The sequence below is a fragment of the Amblyomma americanum genome, chromosome 3, assembly GCF_052857255.1.
Source record: "Amblyomma americanum isolate KBUSLIRL-KWMA chromosome 3, ASM5285725v1, whole genome shotgun sequence".
Lineage (NCBI taxonomy): Eukaryota > Metazoa > Arthropoda > Arachnida > Ixodida > Ixodidae > Amblyomma > Amblyomma americanum.
The window spans coordinates 212,005,563-212,028,737 of record NC_135499.1 but is presented as its reverse complement, the minus strand read 5'-3'; the positions used below and the strand labels follow the sequence as shown (position 1 = coordinate 212,028,737).

General features: G+C 47.9%; 1 protein-coding gene and 1 pseudogene across 3 annotated transcripts; both read right to left on the bottom strand.

Annotated features, from left to right (window-relative positions):
- On the bottom strand, positions 1–17,499 carry LOC144125999 (uncharacterized). 3 transcript variants are annotated; one of them, XM_077659860.1, is made up of 5 exons: positions 16,436–17,499; positions 15,193–15,317; positions 5,051–5,265; positions 4,025–4,560; positions 838–2,884 (listed from the first exon to the last, which is right to left on the bottom strand). In XM_077659860.1, exons 4-5 carry the CDS (start codon positions 4,519–4,521, stop codon positions 1,420–1,422), a joined length of 1,962 nt encoding a protein of 653 aa, XP_077515986.1. In that variant the 5' UTR covers positions 4,522–4,560; positions 5,051–5,265; positions 15,193–15,317; positions 16,436–17,499; the 3' UTR covers positions 838–1,419. The 3 variants fall into 3 exon arrangements, with proteins under 3 accessions (XP_077515987.1, XP_077515986.1, XP_077515988.1); XM_077659861.1 differs by lacking the exon at positions 5,051–5,265 and having other exon boundaries at positions 1–2,884; positions 15,206–15,317; positions 16,436–17,461; XM_077659862.1 differs by lacking the exons at positions 5,051–5,265; positions 15,193–15,317 and having other exon boundaries at positions 16,436–17,484.
- A 5,260-nt stretch (positions 17,500–22,759) lies between these two features.
- On the bottom strand, positions 22,760–22,858 carry LOC144126402 (U2 spliceosomal RNA; annotated as a pseudogene).
- Positions 22,859–23,175: the final 317 nt, after the last annotated feature.

The window sequence follows — 23,175 nt, the reverse complement described above, 5'->3', positions numbered from 1 at the left end:
CTATTGCATAGTCAATAATGACTGGTTCGTAGGGATAAAGTATGCTAGGTATGAGACGGCGAGCACAGCTCAGCAGAAGCTTCCAGCATTTCCTCATAGCTGGAAGAACACGAGCTAAGTACGCAGTTCTAATAAACGCACTGAAAATCCAGGAGAAAGCAGCATCAAGGTGAGTGACTGACGCTTCATTTTTCAGTCTCTAGTCTGTAAACAGGGAAGCAATAGCTTTGTTTTTGAACTGTGACGCGAATGTCAAGCAGCGAATGCCTAGTGTGATGCTGCAGGCATATTAATAGTCGTAACTCAGAAGTTTAACGTATGGCCAGATAAAGTGAATTTATCTTCGTCTGCATCCTCCTCATAAGGATATACTTGTTCGAACATGAGCATAAATTTCGATGTTGCGGTTCGTCCATCTAATTCGGTTAACATGATGGCAGTGACTACTACTTCCGGCAGTTAAATACAACGTGTAAAGCACTGACATCGATCTGAGAGCCCTTAATAACTTTATGTGATAACTTTTGATCAGCGATGGTGATATGTTGGTGTTTCACTCCAGACCACCGCTCTAGCGAAATCGTTTTTTTAGCGAAATGGCATCGGTATCGTTCTAGTTCTTAATTTAAAGCCATCCATGTTACCTAAGGCTCACAGACATTGCTGCCCGGGTGGAATGTCACCTGGGGTGGAATGTAACCTGAAATCACATGCTCCGCGTGAGCGCATAATTGGCTAACAATAAGCCGAAACCCAAGCCACCAAAAAAAGAAATCAACTTGCATGGTCCTCTGACAAACAAGAGGCTCATGATTCATTTCCTTGTCTTTTGTTCTTGCTTTCTTGCATATGAGTACGTCGACGTGTTTCCTTTATTCTTTGAGTCTTGCGAGTGACGTGGCACGGTGAAATTGAAACACGCAAAATAAGAACATCGAGAAAGGGCAGTGTGACAGTAAGAGATTCATAATGCTCAGCTCAGATAATAAAAATAAGATCGACGGGCTATCATATGAATTGAGGCAAATCTGCGTTAGCAATACTAGTTTTACATATTGTTTTCTACAATTACCGCTTTTTCATTGTATCATTGAACTTGATTTCCCCTTCACCTTTTCGTTCCGCTGCTGCGTAGGCTTCTGGAAGGTGAAGTCTTCTTGTGGGTGGAGTTGGGTGGAGGGAGGACTGGGTGAAGAGTGTGCGGAAGCCTCCCGGAGGATGGAGGTGGGTGGAAGGTAGAAAGGTGCAAGTGGCTAAATGGAAGGTGGGGTGGAAGGTGGAGTTGGGTGGATGGAGGCTCCGGACACACAGACAGCGGCACCGTCGCCGAATGTGGGTTATAGTGCTAACGCAGTAATACGTCGCGGCGCTACCAGCTTGGATGGCTACGGCGCGACATGGTCATTCTGGGATGCAGCTTTATCTCGATGAGGTCACCCCTGAGCTGGACGTTCCGTGGCTGCCACTGAGAGCTGTCTTCTTGCGGCCAGGAATCGACGACACGAAGTGACGGTAGTCCTTGAACGCGAAGAAAAGGTACACCCCTTGCAGTCCCACGAGAACGTTCACAACGAGGTCAGTCGCGGCGACCGACACGAAAACGTTGAAGAAAGCAATCGTCCAGGCTGCTCCCATGATGAGCGCGAGCCGGCAGAACAACGCCATGCGAGCGAGCTGCTGCCTGCGCTGGCCGGCGTCTCTGGCCGACCCCTGGCCCTCTTGCACACCGGCCGCGCCTGACGCGATGCTGCGGATGTAGGAGACAGTCTTGAGGTACACCAACAGGCAAAAGAGCAGGAGCGCCGCCATTGGAGCCAAAAAGAACAGCACCAGGCCCCAGATGCTGCCGATCCAACAAGTCGTCGTCCCGTAGCTGGGTGACACGACAGACTCCGGAGCCAGGCAGTGCACCATTAGAGCTGCGGCAACTATCACCAGGGGTGCGCCCCAGGAGATGCCGCAGTAAAGAGCCAGGGTCTTGTCGCGAGCGGACGACAGCTTTACGGAGGTGATGTTCTTGCAGATGTCGTGCGACAGAACGCTAGTCCAGAAGAATGTGGACAGGAAGCCATAGTGAACGAGCAGCGCGCCACCCACGCATGGGATCTCTTGGAGGCTGACGAAGCTGGTGAGGAGGTACAAAAGCTGGGTGATCATCAGCGTCACTGAGAGACACAACGTGCACTTGGAAGAGAAGCTGCGCGCCTCCTTGTAAGCGCAGAAGACGACCACCTTGAGCGCGAGACAGCATATGGAGAGTGCCATGCAGACAACCGTCGCGTAGTTATAGATGTGGTAGGTGTTCGGTGGACCGACTGCCCGGCTGCGTGGGGAAGAACTCTGAGTTTCGTTATCATCGCTGTGAATGGGATGTAGCTTCAGTTTAACTTTATAAAGACTGGGTGGGTCCTTGATATAACAGTGGTCATCGTGTTGTACGTAGCAGGTGGAGGTGCGTACCACAGGCTTGAAGATGGCGGCCAAATTTGGTGGGCGTGCGGGACTAGGTCTGCGATGTCCACCGGAATGACGTCTTAGCGCAGTGAAGTTAGTTACGTGCCATGGACTATTACAGGAGAAGCGCGACACATTGGCGCCGTTGCATATGGCGCAGTAGACGTTTCGGTAGACGGTTGGCTGGTTATCCTCAACATCGGTGACTGGGGCGTAATACGTTTGACATTTTCGTGAGACGTCTGCAGGGGTACCTTGCGCGCAAGTGTCGTTCAGCTCGTCAGCAACACAGGGCCTCAGGTACAGCTCGGGCTCGCTACTCACACTGTCAGGCAGAGAGACTCGGACGGGAGCTTCTGGATTGAGCAACGTCGCGTTCCAGAAAGTGGTGTTCGTGACGTCGTTGTTGCAGAGTGCGCAGAAACCATTTCTGGAATAGTTAAAATAATGCATATAATGCACATTCTATCACATTGATAAATAAGAAGTTGAACCAGAGTTTCTTTCTTTTTTAGCACACCGACTGTCGAAACTAAAAAAAAGAGGCACTAATAGAGGAACATATATAATTGTGTGTTACTTCTTACTGTTTGTAAACCGCGATCAAAGTGCAGGGGTAACATCCATGAGCTCCCCTTTACTTAATTTATCTTGTCATGCCCACTCCTTTACGCAACACTTCCTGTTTCTCAGTTTTCATGTTTAATGTCGCGTTGTTTAGAACATCCTCATGGTCACTTTCTTGTTTGCGATTATAAAAGGAATGACGACTGTCATACTAAACGCCTCTCCCAGTAGCTCTGGTGCAAGAAGCCTGAAAGGCCCGCGAAGCTGCCATAATTCCCTAGGAAACTAGCCATTGATTAACTTTTGCAATTATGAAAATTGTAAATAGACGGACGCACTATATAATTCGAAGCTCAGTTTACAGACGCACAAGGCACAAATGATGGGGTCAACAGAGAACTAATCTGGCGCATTTTTATTCGTCCCTTTTTTTGGTGAGCGGTTTAAGGAGCGGCTTATAAGGGAACCATGAGCACTGCCTAAGCTCTGACAACAAATTCGATAGAAGGCTCGGACACGTTCGGCAGCTAAAGGACCTGAGCAATACCCGAGTGCTCCAAACGCCATCTATGAGCCATCCTATGGAATGTGCTACGCCTTTCCTGCAATGCGTTCCTTGCTTACATTTACTCTCAACGACGAGGTAGAGTACATTTTTTTAGCATTGTCTTGGGCAATGCGCAAGCTAATAGACTGAATGCGCAAAAGATCCTGCCCAGTCGACATGCCTTTCAGCAGACGAACGTGCACAGCCAGCTAACTGTCGACATCCCCTTTCTCAGATATACGTGTCCGCTTCCTTTCCTCGAACGTGTATCAGCGAACGGTACACGACACCGCTAACACGACGACTGCGAAGAAGGCTCAGTGTCTCGTTTTTTTTTTTTTCCCCACAATCAATCTTTGCTCGAGGTTTCTCGCAGTTTGGGACATCGGATACCAGCGAAGCAAAACAGAAAGCAAAGCACCGAACGCCCCAGGGCGAAGTAGACACATGCCTTACCTGTAAGTGACATGATTGATGCTGGTCGCTGGGATGCGGTAGAACGTCTCGTTAAACGACTCCGCGCTCTCACAGCCGTTTCTCACGTCACCGTCTGGCCAGGTAGGCAGGCAGCCGACAATCATGGAGACCACTTTTTTTCGGCTAGATCCTATCTGAATGCTTACGCAGGAAATTTCGGGAGACTGCGCCTCGTCCTTTGCGAAGTCCACGTCCCAGCAGCAGTCCCTGTAGGCTCTGCAGTTTGGCGCGCACGAACAAGTGGCGACGTAGGTACGCGGCTTGCAGCTCACGAGACTTTCTGAGCAGCCGTGAAGGTTTCGTGGACACTGCATGAGTGACTCGAACACTGAGTCCGAAACATCGTCGTAAGCTTCTCTGGGCGCCGTCCAAGGTAGCGTAACGTTGCACTCCTCTGTACTGGATGGTGTAGATGTGGTACCTGCCGCAACCTGCACCCAGGTGAGCCAAGCGATCCACAGACAAGCATTCTTCATTGTGGGTTAGGAAGCCGTCCACTGTGGAACTGTTCTCATCTGAAATACGTGGGAGAGACGCGCCGAGAACAAAGTATCGGATCAATATCAAGCCTGACGCCGACAAAAAATTTAAAACAGCATTCTTTTTTTAGAACAAGGCATTCAGAGGAATAAGGGAATAATCAGTGTTTGACATCCACCCAAGTGCGGCCATACGACTACAAAGGAGAGCCATACAACTTCCACAGAAACTTCATAGTTGAAGAAACATTCACCCTGGTTTGGGGTTCGGGGACCTGGGACCACCGTTGCATGGGACCACACATGGGAAACTACAGCTTTCTTTTCTCTATATATCTCAACAATCAGAAAACAACGATCTTCTGTTGAACCCAGCTAACTTTTGGCTTAGAAGACGCAGTTGCGAAGTCCGCAATAACCTTCCCACGTTGGCGCCCCAGTGCTCTAACTTCATTTAAGCATGGCCACTCTCCATTTTGCACAGCTCGCGCAAAAATCACCACAAAGACAACGCCGACATGCTTACGTGCTCCCGGTATGCCTGCCGGCAAGCTCACACCTTCGTTTCTCGCCTCCTCGTTGGCGTGTGCAGACGGCCAAAGCAGTTCGAAAGTAAGCGCAAGGCTTTCGACACGACATGTCTGTTGAGGCCACCTGCCTCCAGGAAAATTTTGTCCAGCTAAAATTAGCCAGACAGGGTCTCACGCTCACTTCACATCCTGTCACTGAGCCAAGAACAGGCTATTATTATTACAGGATGACCTAAGCCGAATTCAGAAGTTGTGTTCCGACTGGCTAATGCAGCTCAACGTTTCTAAATGTAAGTTCATGCACATCTCACGTAAACGTTCGATTCTTCATTTTTCGTACTCCCTGAACTCCATAGCGCTGTCTCAAACTAATTCATACCGGTACCTCGGCATCGAGATAACAACCAACCTAACCTGGGCTAATCACATCACGAAACTATGTGCTAGTGCCTCCAGATCACTCGGATTCATCAGGCGATCACTTTCCATGTCCACAGCAGCCACCAGACAACTAGCATATGAAACGTACATTCGAACTAAACTAGAATACGCCTCAACAATATGGAATCCTCACCAAGCCTACTTGATAGATTCACTCGAAGCCATCCAGAATCGGGCAGCACGCTTCATCACCTCACAGTATAAATCTCAGCTCAGCATCACAGCGTTCAAATCATCCCTCGGCATCAAGTCATTAGCCTTTCGCAGGAAAACTTCAATTCTTTGTTTTTTTCACAAACTGTACTTTAACTTTCTAGCACTTCGAGAAAACCTTCTACGAGCTCCGGTACGATCATCTCGTCGTTTATTTAACTCCTTAAGCATACAGCGTTTGCACGGCTCCACCAATTATTTCAATAAATCTCTCCTTCCCAGTGCTATAGAAAGCTGGAATAACCTCCCCGAACACATTATCATTGAGACTAATCCTTCCAGATTCAGACAGCTCCTAATCGACCATCTCAACGACAAATAATTTTTTCCTGCACCCTATGCCAGCTTCCAAGCCCTGCTAACTGACCATCCTGTGCTACTTCCAAAGTTGCAATTTGTTTTTGTTTATATTTCTGCTACACTCTGTCATGACGTGATTATTTGAATTTGTTACTCCTGTCTTTTTTCGTCTTGTTCTACTTTTTTTTCTATTCTATATTTTCTATATTTTTCTGTATTTTTATATTCCTTCTATATTTATATTCATTCTATTTATATTCATGTATGACGGCTGAACACCCCTGTACCACCCCCCCCCCCCCCCTTATGTAATGTCCCTGACGGGACCCTTAAGGGTTAATAAATGATGATGATGATGATGATGATGATGATGATGATGATGATGATGATGATGATGATGATATGCGCACGTCCTATGAAGGAAAAAAAAACAGCACCTCCGCAACATAAACAACTGCAAAATGCCGACGCTTTCGAAATACAGGAAAATAAAAGCAACCTGGACGGTGACTCGCAATAAGTCTACCGCGGTCGATGCCACACAGGAGGATAAGCTTAATATATCAGCAAGAAATATGCAAGCGAGCTGGAAAAAAAGCAAATACTGCATTCAGGAAGCCGCCGTTACGACACTCTGCGCATCTGGTATCAGAATGAAAATCGATTATCATTCTCACAAGTCATAGGGTGGTTCAGCATTGGCTGAAGACCGCTTTTATTTCTGATCGTGCCATCTCTCCCTTTAGTATTCGCTCTCGCGTTCATTTTTTGTTTTCTGTGCAGACATCGTCTACAGTCGTTCGCCGAGTTTTCTCAAGCCATTTTACATTCCAACAGCTATAAAAATGATCACAAGAAAGGCAAGCTGCGTCGCTTCTTCATTCTATGGGTGCAAAACGAGCAACAAAGAATGATAGCATACAACATCGAATAGCACGGGAAATACGGAAGGCGGATAGCACAGCATAACCTGGCATGTATTTCTAAACAGCGAGACAATCTATCAGTGAAAAGGCGTTTATTCTAAGAGCAAAATCAAGTGTATTCGCAACTTCCCCATACATCAACCAGCGCCAACGTCAGTTTTCCGCAAGCAAGCATTCCTCGATAAAATTATAATCTACTATGTTGACACAGACAACATAGCGGAGTCTAGTATATTCGAATAATATTTTACGGCCTCAAAGCCGGTCTTGTGTGCTTATGTTTGCAAGGCATTTAGACTACTAGTTTAAGAAATGTTGTTTGCAATGCAGTGGTTTTACAGGAGCCGAATGCGCTGCTTGCTCTTAATCTCTATCATTTGCACTCGTAGTTCCAATTGCTCCGCGCATTCCTCACAAAAGCTGCCGCACCACGTAACGTTGTATAGTTTCTGTTTGCGTCATTTAGTCATGTACGTGCTGCAGCTTCACGTTACCAAGGATTGGTTGAAGCTCAAAGAAACCTAGACAATAAGTTTTCAGCAGAACACGCTAGACTCAATCGCACAGAAACATCGCAGCGGGGCTCACTTGCGATTGGCATGCGGAGCATGTTTGCTTGCTTTCAGTAGTCACCAAGGTTGGTTCGCTCCCCAAAGCGAAAAGCACGGAGGTTTTTTTTGTTTGTTTTAGTGCGGAAAACAAGGCGCATACTTTGCCCAGCGAAGAAGCCATTCTTCAGCGCCATCGCTCGCTTTGGTGGTTGAAATTCGTCTCCGGACATTTGTTCCTCCGAGAAACACAATGGTCCGTTGCGGTGGACGGCGCGTGGCCGCCGACCGGGAAAAATGAGCCGCCCATAGGGTACGGTCGGAAGGAGTTGTGGTTTATGCCTATCTAGAGACTGTAATTTTCGGGCCAGGCGGGCCATCCGCAAGTAAGTAATCATTCGAGACCGAGCGAATGAGGTCCGCGTTGCCTTCCGGGACCAGGAGGAACTCGCGCTCTCTGTTCTGGAGTTCGTAACTGTACCGCGGACTATTCCTCGCTAATTGCAACAGCTGGATGGCCATATGCGCGAGTCTGTTTCATTCGAACCTCATTCCGTTTTGAACCGCGAGCAACAGAACATTAAAGAGTTGTGTTGACTCAATTTCTTTCGTCTGAAATTCTGAATTCCGAAAGGACATAGGTTGGAGGCGAGCTGTATATAATGACAATATGCCGCTTTCCGTGAGTGTTTATCGAGCAAATACCGCGACGCAGCATCGAGAAAGCAGCGGGGCCTTTCGTTCTGTGGGTGGGAATCGCACGCAGCGGACGAAGCGAGTATCGACGCTGCCTTTCGTTTTCTGGCGTTGCATTCGCCTAAGAGTTGCCCAGACAATATTCGCTACAACTTAATCAGAAGGCTTCTCCTATTAATATAAAAAGCCGTATAATTCCGGCTGCGCTTATGCATTCAGGCGCTCCTAATCTGGGACCCTCGATTCTTGGCAGCCGCCAAGGACCTCGACTATACCGTGTGGAGAAAAGTTATACATTCCCTTTGTTTCGCTGCAGTATTATTTGCGGACGCACGCATATCCCTAGCACTAATCCTTAAAACGTTTCCTTGGTGCATGTTTAATAAGTATTTAATATTTAATCGTTAATTCAATTTTTTTTTAATCTGGCAGCAACATCTAAATGTGGCGCAATGTTTTATGAGCAATTAAGATAAACAGTCCTAAGAAACACCTCACCCAGCGTTTTAACTCCGTGGCTAATACGTTCGGGCGCCAGGAGTCGCGAGATCAGTTCGTGGCCGAAAAATGAAATGAAAAAGACGGCTCTGCGATTTCACTGCATGTTAAAGAACCCCAGGTTGGGCAAAGTTAATCCTCATTTGTTTACTAGAATACCTCATGTTGAAATGTTGACTGAAGTTTTTCTCTTTTTTTTTATGGGTGTTCAGTGCGCTTTCACCGCCACTTTACTGAGAGAATTCAGCGGAAATATTTGTGGTGGTGGTAGTGGTTTTATTAAAAATAATAGTAAAAAGGAAGGAAAAGATTTTTGCTAGCCCCGGCATCTGCCATCGATACTGAAGCACCTGAGCTGGGGCAGCGGAAATAAAGGACAGCAGGCAGAATGGAGAAATGAAATGAAAGAGGTGAGGGGACAGGAATATTTGTAAAAGGCCGTACTCAGGCGGAAAGCGTCGGTAAGGGGGTTCTGAACAGCCGCATATGCGCTGACTATGCGCATACAAAATGTTTTTGGTAAAACAAAAAGGAAAAAAAAGAAAGAAACGAACAAAAAGTGGCATTCGTTTTTCTCAGAACTCCCAGCACAAGGGTTTTTCTTTTCATAACTGGACGCCTCCTGCTCTTTAGGCAGAACTAACACATCCATATCACGCATACTGCTTCGCTGGAACGGAAAACTAACATGACGCAACGTAGGCCTTGCCACGCAGGAAGTTTGGGCAGCACAGAAGCTCGCCAAGTGAAAATGCTGTCGGCATCATGCCAAGGTGGATAACCAACTATGATGCACGCAACAAACCCCGCTTCTGTTCAGGATTTTTTTCTTCATTTAACAAAGCATACTGAGAACACTATCTGAATATCTTCTGCCACTATTCTGTGCGCGGCACTACACAAATAATAATAATAATAATAATAATAATTGGTTCTTTGGGGGAAAGGAAATGGCGCAGTATCTGTCTCATATATCGTTGGACACCTGAACCGCGCCGTAAGGGAAGGGATAAAGGAGGGAGTGAAAGAGGAAAGGAAAGAAGAGGTGCCGTAGTGGAGGGCTCCGGAGTAATTTCGACCACGTGGGGATCTTTAACGTGCACTGACATCGCACAGCACACGGGCGCCTTAGCGTTTTTCCTCCATAAAAACGCAGCAGCCGCAGTCGGGTTCGAACCCGGGAACTCCGGATCAGTAGTCGAGCGCCCTAACCACTGAGCCACCGCGGCGGGGCACTACACAAATGCAAAATTAAGATTCAAGCCGTACTAAACTAACCATAAACACCACACCTGTGAGGTCGTGGTATACGCGTTTCGCTTTCTGTTAATGGTCAAAGCTCTCGTATCAATTACTACAATGATTAATGATCTCTCTAAGCGGCCTAGACGTTACCTGAGGTAGGATTTTCAATATCACGCTTTTTACCTCATACTCTGTGGAAAGGCGAAAGAAGGAAGATTGGCGCTCTCAGCAATTTTCATCATTATGAGATATTCTCGCCACGTACTACGTGAGCAACATCACTTACTGCACGCTCTTCCCCTTGCCTCGGCCACGTGATGTGTTGGTCACGTGGTCACGCGGCCTGTAGGGCGTCCGCATGATTCCCTCCAACCCCCCCGCTGTGGCTCAGTGTCCTAGCGTTCCGCTGCAGGCCGATAAGTTGCGGAGTTCAAACCCGGCCACAGTGACTGCATTTCGGAGGAAACTTAGTTCAAAGACGCCCTTAAACTGTGCGATGTAAGTGCACTTTAAAAAACCCTCAGGAAGTCGGAATTCATTCAAAGTCCTCCACTCCTTCCACCGCTCAGTAGCCGCGTTTACATGAATGCGACAGACGTCTGTCGCATTCATGTAAACAACGTACTCAGTCAGAGAGCGGCAGCTTATGAGGTGCATTTAGAGCACGTACGGGCCGTTGCCCGCAAGAAGGGAAGAAAGGCGCTCCCCTGCGGTCGACCGTCCTCGCTTAGGCCAAACGTTAAGCACGTAAAACAAGCGTCACCTCTACAGCACAATGCACCTAATCTTCCCGTGCTTGCGCAACTAAGTCGGCACAGTACGTACTCGGAATTGACCACTAACGAAGCACTCCTAATTGTGAAGCTTTTATTGATTCGGGAGGACCGCCGACGCAAACGAACTTAGCGGTCGCTTCGGCGAAGCGTAATTGCCTACGCGAGCTCCTTCAGATCGCGACCAAGATGAAAGCGGTTAATGGCCTCGTTTGCCGACCCATTCGCGTCTTTTGTTTCGCGGGTCCCTCGCGAGCGGAGCGCAGACGTTCTGCAACGACGTCGTCGCATCGTCGATTTCTATGCAGGTCGTCTTCACTTCCTGTGTGGCTCGCGCCGAACATTTTGTAGCGAATAATCGATAAGAACCGCGGTGGACGCTAGCCAGGAAACAAGTAGCGGCGGGAAAAACAAAATCTGCAGCGGTAAAAAGGGTGACCGCGATCGACCCAGATGCGACGCCATCTCCGTCTAATTGCGTGCTGCGCTACAGCGGATACGACTCGCCCCGCTGAATATTGATGGCGCATGCGGCCGTAGTAGAGTCCTGTTGTTCGGATAACTCGCGCTAGATGATTCGACACGCAAAGCACAACTCGACTGTGCACGTGATCGCGTTCAGTCACAGCGCTTTGCCTTTTTAGTGTGAAAGCACTATTCCGATGTGTAAAAATTGAAAATTGGTTTTTAGGGAAAGGAAATGGCGCAGTATCTGTCTCACATCTCGGCGGACACCTGAACCGTGCCGTAATAATAATAATAATAATAATAACAACAACAATTGGTTCTGGGGGAAAGGAAATGGCGCAGTATCTGTCTCATATATCTTTGGACACCTGAACCGCGCCGTAAGGGAAGGAATCAAGGAGGGAGCCAAAGAAAGAAGGAAGAAAGGGGTGCTGTAGTGGAGGGCTTCGGAATAATTTCGACCGTCTGGTGATCTTTAAGATGCACGGACATCGCACAGCACACGGGCGCCTTTGCGTTTCACCTCCATCGATGGGTAAATCCTGTGCAAGATCTTGCAATGTTTGTGTATTTGTGCTAAGTGAAATAAAGAAATAAATAAAAATTAGTCAAATAAATATCCACGACTGGGGTTGGAACCCGCGGTGGCCCGAACAGATCATGATTCACAACAGCGCAGCAATTCATGAACATATACCAACTCGCCCAACTTTCTTCACTCATCGAACAGATCCGCTTCGCTGGCCACTGCGCGAGAGCACTAGGATATATCCCCGCAGCCGAACGCACCTCGTGTAAAACTGCAACATACACTCACGCTATGCATTGCACTTCGTCTTCTTCATCAACTGATACTACTATAGAGCTAATATTTGCGCTTTGAGCTATGTGGCGGTAAGTAACAGAGAGAGGTGCGCTGCATGCATTGGCGTGGACAACGTTGTGGCAGAAACACAGTATTAGAGCAATACGCGTTGGCGTTGGCAACATTGCTGCTCAAACGTGGCACTGGAGCACAAACCGCCGACGTGCATTGATAATAAAGTTGAAAAAGACGCGCATAACTGGCTCCCTGGCTCAGTGGGCACCTCAATCGCGCTTTAAGGTACGCGGCGGTGGTGTCCACCTACGAAAAACCGTGCTTTCGCACAGTAGTTCATGATTAGCAATGCTAAACTGCCAGCCTTTTTTTTTTTTCGTCAGTCCATGTAGCAAGCTTCACATTTGCGATGCAGTACTGAATACCACAATGCTGCTCGATTTCTCGGTACTGAAAGGCGGATCACAGATCGTGCTAGGAGCCGGAATATCCAAGCATCGCCCACGTAAGAGGTGTTAGTAAATAGCTTGCACAGCTATATTCGGCAGCCGTGATAACCCAGCGTATACGGGAGCTGAAGCATGGTGAGCAATTAGGCACCGCGTCAATGCATGAAATGAATTGTGTACCGGGCTTCTGATTTCCTGGAAGTTAGGTAGCTTCCTCTTCAGTGCCCACGAAATGCGAGAGAGGGAACATACCCAACATTAGCACTCTTATAACTATCTAAACCCCGACCCTTTTGGCTGCTCCTGTGTTTTAGCGGTGACGTTCGCGACCTTTAGAGGACATTCGGAAATGGGGACTGCTTTGTCGCTCGTTGGGACCTTAGGGAGTGCCGTGCACACTTTCGCCTCTACTATAGCGGTGCACGTAATTTTAGGGACAACCGACACCTAACGAGGGGCGCCTGGAGGACCCACCTCCATTAATCATCACCGGGCGTCCCCCGCGTTTCGACCGCAGTGTTCTGATACCTGCTGGCGATAAATCTTTCGGCTTAGCGCGTGATCATAATTTTTCCTCGACAAATAGCCACGAGTTGTTTGCGCTTCCCGCGGTAGATGTAGGTTCCTTTGTCTCGCGTTTTTCCCCCGATAATGCGTTTTCTTCCCCTTTTTTTGCCTTTTATTTTTCTTTCCCTCTGCTGGTGGCAGTATATATGCGAGAAGTCCATTAGCGGCCGCAAAACCTGTCGCGCGCATAGGCAAACAAGACGCCCGGCGGCGCCGTTCATAATGGCTGCGCGTCTCCAAGAGGGTGCGAGAAATTTGAGACGGCGGGAGGGGGATATTTGCAGGATCAATGCCATGTCCGCACCCAGGAAGTGGTCAGCCCCCTGTGCACGCGGGCAACGGCGTGGGAGAAAAATTACGAGAAAACAACGACGCGGAGAAGCAGGCTGAAAGGAGCCAAGGTGTCGAAGCAGCAAAATTGAAATCATGCCGCATAAAGAAAAAAATGTCGGGAGTATAGCAAAAAGTTAATTTATGCTTTGTTTCTGGACTATGAAAAACTACGATCGTGGTGCTAGCCTGAAGGAAAAAACGCCTTCGCAACTTGGCCGTCGCGCGAAGAACTATTCCAGAAGCGAGCTTTACACGGGGAAAGATGATCGTCACACCCTTGCCTGCCATGGAGTCTGGAGTTCGAGAAAATGTTCCTGTCGTTGCTCAGTTTGCGAAAAAAAAAATGGTAGGGTTTTGACGTAGTTAAACGGAGTAGACGTGCTAAAACGTGTCTTTAGCCTGATGGGCTCATTGTTTTGCTTTGCTGGGTCGTCGGCACGTCTGGCGACGATACTAGACTCAAGGTGTATGGGCGGTTGCTCTGCTAGGTTTGCCCAAGGTCACCCCCAAGGTCGCCTTCCCATTGGCTACAGCTGGCGCGACGTTCCTCCGAACTTACCCGAGCTTCCTCTCATTGGCTACAGCTTGCGCGACGCTTCTCCGAACTAACCCGAGCTTATCCGAGTTGATCCGAGGCTTTACACAAGATTCTTGGTTGGTAGCGCGTTGAGTAGAGCTTTCGTATTAAATGTTTTAGTTCCTCAAGCACTGAGGCAGTTGTATGCAGAAACAATTGATGGTTACACGGTCATCCGAGGCAACACGAAACAGCAGCTTTAAAGTAACGCTGAGGAAAACTCCATCTTTATTTGTTATTTCTAAAAAAAAAAAGACTCTGCTTCTTTATGGCTATGTTGATATTTGTTATATGCTGTTTTTTAAATTCGATTTTCTAAGCAATAAATGCGCATTTTCACCTTCAAAATATCATCATCATCAGCCTGACCATGCTCACTGCAGGCCAAAGGCCTCTCCCATATCTCTCCAATTAACCCTTTCCAGTGACAGCTGCGGCCACCTTGGCACAAGACAGGGTTAATTGGATAGATGAGGGGCATAGTCAGACCGATGATGATGATATTTGTCAGGCAACAAAAGATGAAATTATTGCTTAGGAAATCGGTTTTAAAAATAGAACATTCCTTCCCGCCACACGATCCAAACCCGTGACGTCGACTCAGAAGGACTCCGTGATCCCCGTTTGGAAGTCAATAGCAGCGCTAGCGAGCCTCTGAGATCCGCACAACAAACTGCCTTTACGCTGGCGCATTTATTGCGAAATATACGCGTGGAGTCGACACCTTCGTTTAACTTTTTGTCCTTTTCTAGCTTATCTAAGTGCTCAGGCGTCAGCGAAAGAAGCCCTTTTGCTATCGCAACGCAGCAACCTATCCATACAAGCCAGCTCCTCTTTATTGTTATCAGTGTGCTGGTTGCAAGTACTTCGACGCATGACTAAGGTCGGATGTAACTGGGCCGCACTTCTGCTTGGCATGCTGAAAACCATCCCGGTATTCGTCCATCCCTCATTCACTGTTTTCGAAGACACGGCTTAACGTTTTTTTTTTTGTAATCAGAGCTGTAGATACGCAATCAGTGCACCATTTATCGAGAGACATTTCATTGCGTTACGAAAGGAAAACGTTTTTCTCCCGCTGAATAGCTGTTCAGCGTATTTTGCAGAGTACTGGGAATGACCGCAGCTGCGCGCCTGCTCGCCCCGGCGAGAGATAGCGCGATTGGTGAGGAGACGAACTTGGCAGATGAGTGCTTGTGCAGAACGCAGGTAGCCAAGCTGATAGCCAAGTGCTTGTTTATCGTAAGAGGCAACGCGCCATATCAACGCGTCATTGAAACAAGCTCCTGCACTCTACCTTCAGTATGCTACGTCCTCCGCCGTTCAGCAGCATTTCCGCTGTCTGCCAGCGCGAAGATGCATGGTGGGCTAGCACGCTTGACTGCTACTCCAGTGAGGCTCTACACCGCCTGGAAAGGCGCAGTAAAGCACAGTATAAATGTAGTTCGGTAGTGCATGTATTATCTCTAGAGGTGATGGCCGAACATTTTGTTCTTTCTTTGTCGTTTTTCGAGGGTTTAGAAATATTTATGCTCAAATATACAGAGTCATTAGTGGAATTGATCTTGTTTTATAACGGGTATGACAGGTATGGCTTCGCAAGTGGGCAGAAGATGGTTTGGTTTGCTTTATGGGGGTTTAACGTCCCAAAGCGATTCAGGCTATGAGAGACGCCGTAGTGAAGGGCTCCGGAAATTTCGACCACCTGGGGTTCTTTAACGTGCACTGACATCGCACAGCACACGGGCCTCTAGGATTTCGCCTCCATCGATATTTGACCGCCGTGGCAGGGATCGAACCCGCGTCTTTCAGGCCGGCAGCCGTGCGCCATAACCACTCAGCCACCGCGGCGGCCAAGTGGGCAGAAGATCAAAGCACGATGTGCACAAGTACATCACAAATATGCTATAAAAAAAAAGGAAACGGTTTGTTGCCGATGTAGCCAGATTTAGCATTATTCACGTAGAAATTGGCTACTTCGAAGTCGCCCTAAGCTGCTTGCTAGCTGCCATTCAAAGCATCAAAAAAATCACGTGATCTATATTCAGAGACCATGGATAAGTGAATGACTAACATACACTTCAAGTATTGTAAATAAAATTACGCTGCAAGCCTGAATAGCGTTACTGAGTATCTGAGGGGTATACTTGGAAAGTCATACATGTTGGCAATAAATTTTCTCCGCGTTGTTAGTTTGTTAGCGTAGTTAGCAAACTGCGCGAACGACCCAACATAGACATCTTATTCATACTGTTATGATTCAAACCCGCTGCTAAAAGAAAGAACTTATTGCCTTGTCGTAAAAAAAAAAAACATAATACCTCTTCATCTGAGACATGGTTTCTCACATTGAGTCGCTTCGGGGCGTTAAACCCCATAAACCGAACCAAACATGTAGGTTTCTTATTTGAAAACAATTTTCACCCTTAGAGTTTCCTTCACTTGTCGAGTTGTTTTGGCAATCTGATATAATGAAACGTTTGAAAGACCAAATAAGACAACTCACAAACATAAACAATTGACCTACCTCCTCCTATCCCGACCAAACAGAAAGTTCACCATGCTGTGCTGACTCTCCGTGGAACCATTTAGTTAAAAGTCTTCCACAACTTGTACACGACATCACAAGTACGATATCGTTCAATGGTCGTTGTATGCAAAGCAGCCAGTGCATAACCCTCAACGCGATTACATTGTGTCAGACTGCCAGTCGTGCCATGCCTAGAAGTCTTCGGGGTGTCTGCAGCCCTTGTATGTCACGGATAGCAGATGAGTGGGAGGCACTTGTTGCCGACGTTCTCAGCGTCACAACATGCCACGAGAGACTTCATGCGGAGTTACGTTCGTTTCAGAACGCCGGTTTTGTGGCGAAGTCTCAGCGGCCAAGAAATTCGGGTTCACAGGAGTCGATATCCAAGCAGAGGCCTTCACTGAGATGACGCGGCTGCGACAGCATCGGTTTGGTGACGAACCACGCGAATGAAATCATCTGTGGTTCCCAGGTCGAACTTCCTCCTGCTCGGATTTTCCCGCACACCTGTGTCACCCCAGACAGGGCTGCATAAACTCAAAAGGTGAAGAATGAAAAGAAGTAGAAAAAAGCAGGTTCAAAAACGATGTTTCCGTCGCCGTCTTCCTTGCGAGTGATTATTCGAAAGTTCGCGTGACACGAAGCACACGCCCGCACGAACACGTTCTTGCACGGTCGGCACGTTTCACAGATCGGCTCCGGAACATCCCGCGCGATTAGGATATTCCGTGCACTCGCCGCTACCTCCTTCTGCTTGACTGCCGATCATGCCCTCATTCGATCACGGTTGAGTCGCGCTGTGCCGCGGGTCTTGATGCCGACCGTCGAATCTATTTCTGGTCCGTCGCGAATCTTGCAGGACGGCTTTTCCCGGGGGTGGAAGAAAGAAGGCTGACCTTTGACAGGCGAACCAGCTGGGGCAGGGTGCACGACCCTGCCGGTGGCAGGCGTTCTAAAAAGCGCCACCGCGCTCCGGTACAGCATTCGGCGCGTTGCCGCCGCATCTGCGGCCTCCCGCTTATCAGCCAACCGGTTCCCACTCGGCTGCTCCTGTTAACCGCCGCACGGGCTGCCCCCGCTTTCATTTTTCATCCGGCTGCCTGCTCCTTTCCTGTGCGTCCGTCCGTCCGTAATTAGGTGCTTCTTTTTTCTGTATACTTTTTCTTTATTTTGGAAAACCACGCCGGACGCGTCGTCGTTGCTGTCTCCAAAGGGAGCAGCAGGAGTTGCAACTTTTCCTTCGCTTTTCGGCCGCGTTACGGGCGCCACGCCTGTTTTGTTAGCGACACCAACCCCAAACAAAACAGCCGTGAATGAGTAAGGGTTCCCAGTGGCCTGGCGCGCATTGGCGAAATGAACGCAGCAGAAGGAACGAGGGGAAGGAGGAAAAGGAAGGGTGAGGAGGAAAGACGGGAGAAGAAGCGAGAACAAAAGATATGCGCTTCACTTCGCAGCGTTGGCGGTTGAGGGACGTATAAGGGCGAGGACACGCGGGTGGCCGCAACTGCATTATGCACTCGTCTTCTTCCCGGTGCTTCCCCGCAGCACGCGCTCTCTCGCATAGCGCGATGAGATGCAATTGGAGCTAATGCTTATTCCCCGCTGCTTCGGGTCTCGCAGCGGCGACGGCCGCTGTGTCGCCGACACCAGCGCTGCCAATGGTGCTACTAGTGCTACCCAGCGGAGCGCCTCTCTCTCGGCGGCGGCTGGATACGACCGGCCCCCGCTCGCGACGATGTCGACGGCGCATTTGCAAATGCGTCTACGTCCGGCTAATGTGAATTCGGCTCCGCTCGTTGCTGACGCCAGGCGAACGCCGCTGGAGTTGCGGCGCGAGGCTTTCTGTTCGTCGCGATAAAGGGTGCCGGAGCTGGTGTTAAGCGCCAGTGGTAAGGGAACCGGCGGCCGCTTTCCGCCCGGATCACGCGCTGGAGAAGCGCGCTCCATTACCTGAGACATACCCTGGGGACGGAGCCGGCTTCATCTGTACGACGAAGTGTAATACCACCTTGTGTGTTGTGCCTGCTTCTAGTGTAGACTCACTCTATAGGTCAGGATATATGTCGCGCATTTTTGCCGCACGAGCTTAACTCTGCATCGACTCAGTCAGGATCCCATGGTGCCCTTGATGAAGTCTTGTCTAATGAATGCTGGTGTGCAATGGCTGATAAAGCTTCCTACTTACAGGGGATGTCAGGATGTGGGGATTTTCTCACTGGAGCGCTTACGGCGCCTCCATATTTCAACGACAGGTGCCAAATCGTGCATGCCTAACGAAAATTATCTGTTCACAACCAGGGTGAGGCCACCAAGTGTCTCACGAACACTTTTGCGGCGAGCGTCGTTATACGGAACCAACTAATTTCCATATGAGCCGCTCGTATGGAATTATGGAAATCGTCATCGTGATCATCCGCCTGACTGCGCCCACTGCAGGGCAAAGGCCTGGCATACTGCGCGGTAAGCCTTGCTGCAGGCAACGGCGATCCCCATACATCGAAGACTGCTTTGCTTTGTAATGTCAGACCGAGGATTGCAAATTCGCTCTTGTTTTCCCGCCATTCAGGTTCTGGGGCGTCATCCATTTTCCCTTCTAGAAATAAAGAGGCATTGCTGTTCTCTCGCATTCCTCTCGTCGTCATTCACTATAGAATCTACTCCTTGATGGATGATGCAGGTTTCAGTGCCGAAGAATCGGGCTGTCCGTTGCGTCTATCTCGACATCGCGGCGACCCGGTCAAGCATGGAGCAATGTTTCAAGCACCGTTCTATACAACAGTGATGCTTTTCACGGGGTATTTTTAGACCAGCCTGACGACATACAACGCTATTGAGCACTGCACCCTAACCACAAAGAAAACCACCCATTGTTGTGCATCTTTTGAAGCCTCGTTGTGCCCCAGAACACCCCCGCCTTTTCGGCCGCAGATAAAACGAGACGTTGTTTAGCTACCGCCTTTCTTCCATTCACCTTGATAGGAGAAGTAAGTAGTTCTTTTTGTTGCTTCCGGGCATATTTCAGAATCTTGGTTGGCCGCTACGAGCTATCGTCCTTTCTCCCTTTGTAACAGGTGAATGACCCCTTCCTTAGCCTACATAGATGTGTGCTTTTGCTAAACTTTCTTTGAGCCTGGAGTCAGAGGGCACGCACCGAAGTTCAACGTGCTTGATATACTCCAGGGAAGAGTTCTTGCTCTAGTTTTCCGTTGATGACTGATATAGTATATTAGAACGTTTTAATCACCCGGAGCTACGTTAACTGATATTTCACATTAAAATATCCCAATCATAAAAAAACTAAGCTTGCCTGTTTTCGATTTCTTATAAACCATATTTCTGCTGACATCCACTGTGCCCGCACTCTTCAACCTGTGTAACTACAATTATCCTCTAAATAAATAAGACATCGGGTTGAATTAGGTGTCTGGACATTTTTTCTCAATTATCAAAATAATATTCATTTTTATTATATGTATATGACAACATTCAGGAAAAAATAATTCCCTGTTGGGATTTATTAATAAACAGGTTGCCTAAGTCACGTTTCAGGAAACAAGAATGAGGGAACTGGGAGTTCCAGCCGTATTCGAAAGCGACCAACAATTTTTTTTATGAAGCTGAAGAAAACACATGGCATCTTTTTTTTTTAAATCTCGGTTAAGAGAACGAATATAATCAGTACTCATTTAAATTTAATATCTAGTCAAGCTGTTCAGCAGCTTTTACCCACGGCCCCTCCATCGTTTTGATGGAAATAAAGCTGTTATTATTATTATAAGACGTAGAAGAGAAATGGCATGCCACGGGAGGTAACCAAACCAGCTGCCTCTATAAATCACGCGAATTGCACTAAAAACTGAGATATACGGCGCCGGCTGTCTCCCTTTCTGTTTTCGAAGGTATTTACCTTGAGTTAACTGCAGCTAAAACTTGATAGTGTTCACCAGCGAAAAACCCAGCCGCAGCGGCGAACGTGGTACGATCTATAACGTCCGAAGTGCTACGCGAAAAAATGGTTGAAGGTAGAGAGAGGCCTGCAGCTGGGCGGAAAGCTTATTATGCTACCTACAATGTCAAGGCTGCCAGAACGGAAACGGTTGCTATGCAGTGAGCAGACACTGATACCAGACAAAGGACAGAGGTGTTTTTGAAATTAGGAACGCTATTGAACAAAAATTTAGACGAGACATGATTTGGCAGATAGTACGTAAACGCCGAGATAAAACTCTACTTTCTAAAGCAAAACTAGAAAAACCCGCCGCAGTAGCTCGTTTAGCAAAGAACTAGGCGCGAATGCGCTTCTCCTGGATTCATTTTTTACTGGTGGCATGTTATTCTTTAGTCTGGTTCCTGAAAAATTATCTCCTGTAAATAATCACTTAGTTACGTTCCTTCTCTAAACAGATAAAAACATCCTGTGCAAATGCTTTCCTTGGGGGGAGGAACCCTTGGCTTTTTTTTTGTATGTTAAGAAATCGAAATTTTGTGGTTAATCGTAATCAGCGCCCAGCAATTTACAATTTCTGTTTTGCAGCGCATAAAAACAAAGCTAATTGCGTTATTATGAGTTTCTCGACTTATGTTATGTACGGTATCCGCAATGAAAAAACAATTGTTCGAGTATCTATTTATTGAAACAAGCTGAGTATCACTGCGGCATGTTTTACTGAAAACGTCTGGAAATATGTGTGTTACCAGTAATTCAGTGCCGCGTACGTGCGAAGTCATTGTCTCAATGCAGGAGAAGGCTTTGTTTCCCTCACGCGCGTACTAAATAGGTTGAACGTTTCAGAAATTATTTGGTGCGTCAAATGAGGGGCTGGATTAAACATTTATTGCTAGCAGAGAAGTTAATCAATTACATTCGCAGAATACCTTAGAACTGAATTCCCCGATTCTTTTCTTCTTTTATTGCCTAGATAGCCGTAAGAGGCTGAAGTTGTTGTAAGCTACAAGTGGGATTAGGATTGCGTAATTCTGTCGGCAGATGCTATCAAGGCTTAAATAATTGTTAGGGATGTACTTCACGCTTAACTAGCTGCAGTATATAAAAGCATTACTTTTTTTCTTATAGCTTTCTCGTTCCGAATGTTCTCCCTTTCTATTTCTTTATATTTCGTTAAGCTCTCAATTCATAGTAAAGTGACAGAGCAGCCAACTCCTGCGCGCTTCTTCTAAACTTCTTCGTGGCTTCAGTACGGTTGTAATTGTTGAGCCTTTTGTGGCGGAGATAAAGACGTCATTATTGCTTCGACCACCACATATATCATGTACTTGGCGTCTCCTTTTGCCTTCATATATTTGAATCGTGCCGCTGAGCGACAGACAAAAGCCACAACTATCGTGCAAGGCACTTCCGCTCCCGCTTACAGGCTTAAGCTTTTATCGCTATCCTCCTTCATGCGGCATGAGCAATATGTAGGCGCGTAGGAGACACAATAGTGGCTTTACTTCCCGGAACAACGACAATGGCGCGCCATCTTGCGGTAAAATGAGAATTAATGTCTCGCCGCTCGTATAACTCACCCGAAATAGTACATCGCTATCCCGAATCCTCATTGCGTACGTTTCCCTTTCTTCCGGCTCTTCCAGGAATGTGTGAAAGCGAGAAGCGAGATATGAGGTCGGCACTGACGGGTGCTAAACTATAATGAAAAGGGAAATAAAAGAATTATTGCTCTTATTATAGCAGAGGATGCCGCCGTGGTGATGCGAGCTTTGTTCACGTTTTGGCGAGTTCTTTTTGTCGCGCGTCTTTGAACCCAACGCAGTAATAATCACTCAGCCTTATGCGTCTGCGAGATGCGCCGCGCGCGCTTTCTAACTTTTTCGGAAAAATAAAAACAAGGAAAAGCGCCCGTTTTTCCTGAAACAGCAGCAGCTCGGAAAACAATCTCCAAGGGATTCGGAGAAAACGAAGACGCATGGTTACTTATCAGTATCCCTAACAAAAGGTAACAGTCAAATCAACTCGCCAAAATGGAACTTGAAAGGACGGACTAGCTCTTGCTTTTGTTTTTTTTTCTTAAAAGACATCTATAAGGGGCTAAAGCGCGAGCTGTCGGTCTCAGATCTTGACCACCTGCAGAAGCGAGAAGAGGCATGCATATGGGATGGCCTGCATGCAGCGCCATTCAGGGCTGATTGTGTGTAGGCTAACACTGCTGCTGTTGTTGTCAGGAAGAATGAAAAGGAAAGTGCACAGGCCTGCCCACTGGCTCAAGCTGAGCCGCACTCGCTGCCACGCTCTGAAAGTAGGAGAGTTCAAAGATAGGATAGGAGAGCAAATAGGGAAAGAAAAGACGCGCGCTATAATGTCCCAGGCCGATCCCGGAGGCAGTGCAGTACCGGGCCAACCTGTGATGGAGGTGAAGCAAGCTTCAGGCACTTCGCCATATTTCCAAAAAATAAGTTTAATATCTTGGGCCCAAATGGGAACACCCTCACGGGCTGGCTGGATCACCCAGGCTGTATCCTTCCCATTAGACGTTTCCATGGATACCACCTCAGAGCGTAGTGATGTAGGCGCTTGGGGGAGGAAGTCATGTTCGAGCCTTCGTATTCCTAATGATGCTGAGCAAGGGCGGTGTGCATAAGGCCCCAAAAGCACCACCAAGCGGCGCTGCTGCTCCTGACAGGGAGCGCCATCTCTGGCAGAAAAGTAGAAACTGGGGATGCACACTCCGTGCTTTCCCTTTCCGCCACCGCATTCCCGCTCGCTTCCGTGCACGTGCAGA